We start from the raw sequence: 1,631 nt of genomic DNA on the forward strand, positions 1-1,631 counted from the left end.
CGCGCCAGGCGCACCCCGCCACCCCCCGCGTCTGCGCGTCCCGCGGGGCAGAGACACCCGGGGGCGGGTCCGGGCGACAGGTGCCTGGTGATTCACCCCCGTTAGCGACTCCCGCCCCCCCGGGCCCCCGCCCCGGGCAGCGCCTGGCCCCGCGTCCGGGCACCCGCTGCTGCCCGCCCTCCCCCCCCCCCCCCCGCTCCCCGCGCCGATATAAATAGTAGCATCTTCCCGTTCCCTAAATTTCCTCGCTGACGTAGAGCTCACGTCATTGTGTAGGTTGATGCTTTTCTATGAATGAGCCGAGATCCCCGTTACTACGAGCCAGATCCTATAAAAGCTCCGCGGGCTGCGGCCAGCGCCGGCACGGCACGGCACTGCACGGCACGGCACGGGCGCTGCGGAGCGGAGCGGAGCGGACGAGCAGACGGGCCCTGGAGAGGTAAGCGGGGTGCGGGACACGGAGCCCGGGGAGCGGGGCTCGGCCCGGGGCCGCACAGGTGCGCTGGCTGCGGGCAGCCCCGGCTCGGCCGCGACCCCCAGCCTGGGGCCGGCGGCGCGCCGCGCACCTGCGCTCGCAGGTGCGGGGAGAGCGGGGCCGGCGGAGCTTGGGGCCCGCACCCCGCTGCCCCCGCTCCAGCTGCGCAGCCCGGGGCGTGAGCCGCGCAGGGGGCTCGCGCCGGCGGGTGGGAGGCGCGTGCGTGGGCTGCGGGGAGTGGGCGGTGCGGGGGGGCGGGGGCTGCGGGACCTGTGCCCCCCCGCACTTCCGGTGCCTTGCCCCCCCCCCCAGCAGCGGCTGCGTCTGGAGCCGGGGGTCGGCGCCTGCGGGGGGCGGGGGCGGGGGCGCCGGGCAGGGAGCGGCCTGCGGAGCGTGCGCGCTGCGTGGAGCGGGCGGGGGCGCGCAGCCCCGCAGCTCGAGTGGCGCAGCCGGCCCGGGGCTGAGCCGGGCGCTGCAGCAGGGCCGGGCCCGCTCCGCGGTGCGTGGGGCAGGGCCCGGCGCGCCCCGGGCTGTGAGACCCAGCACCGGCTCCCCTCGTGCGGCCGCGGGGTCCGTCCCGGGCCCCGCGCCCTCCCCGCTCGCCGCCCCGAGCGCCCCCGCCGCGCCGCCTCTTACCCCGGCCCCCGGCGCGGCGGAGTCCGTCGCGCTTGCCCGGGCGCTCGCCCCGCTGGCGCAGTGCGGCTCGGCCTGCGGGCCCGGGTGCGGGCCTCGGCCGCGGCACACGCGCCTCGGCCCCGCGGGCAGGAGCGCGCCAGCAGTGCCGCCAGCCCGGGGCCGCCGCGGGGGCCGGGCTGCCCCGCCGCCCAGCCCCGCGCTCGGTGGCCGGAGCCGCACCCGCCCACGCCGCGCCCCCGTGCCCCGGGCCGGTCCCGAGTCAGCGCGTCGGCACCTTGGCTCTAGACTGCTTACTGCTGAGCTCGGCACCGGACCAGTAACAGTCTACAGTCATGGCTACTGAAGCATGACAGCTGCAGCGCCTGCGCCCGCCGCCGCCGCCGGCCCCCGCGCCCGGAGCGGGCAGCCGGCTCCCGGGGCTGCGGCGCGGCGCGGGGCCGGGGGCTGCGCCCGCGGGGGCGACGGGGCGGCTCCGCCCGGCCGCCGTCGCTGTCCGCGGTGCTGAGCGCGGCGCGGCTCG

General features: G+C 80.2%; 1 protein-coding gene across 1 annotated transcript; it reads right to left on the minus strand.

Annotated features, from left to right (window-relative positions):
- Nucleotides 1-257: 257 nt before the first annotated feature.
- Nucleotides 258-1,370, minus strand: LOC149854371 (uncharacterized; the record flags this gene model as incomplete). The annotated part of the gene is made up of 1 exon (XM_090025932.1): nt 258-1,370. A coding segment is annotated over one exon (1,056 nt), but the record flags the coding sequence as incomplete, so codon positions are not given.
- Between the last annotated feature and the right edge of the window lie 261 nt (nt 1,371-1,631).

The sequence above is a fragment of the Crocodylus siamensis genome, chromosome 13 (assembly GCF_052110815.1).
Source record: "Crocodylus siamensis isolate JL-2025a chromosome 13, ASM5211081v1, whole genome shotgun sequence".
Taxonomy (NCBI): domain Eukaryota; kingdom Metazoa; phylum Chordata; order Crocodylia; family Crocodylidae; genus Crocodylus; species Crocodylus siamensis.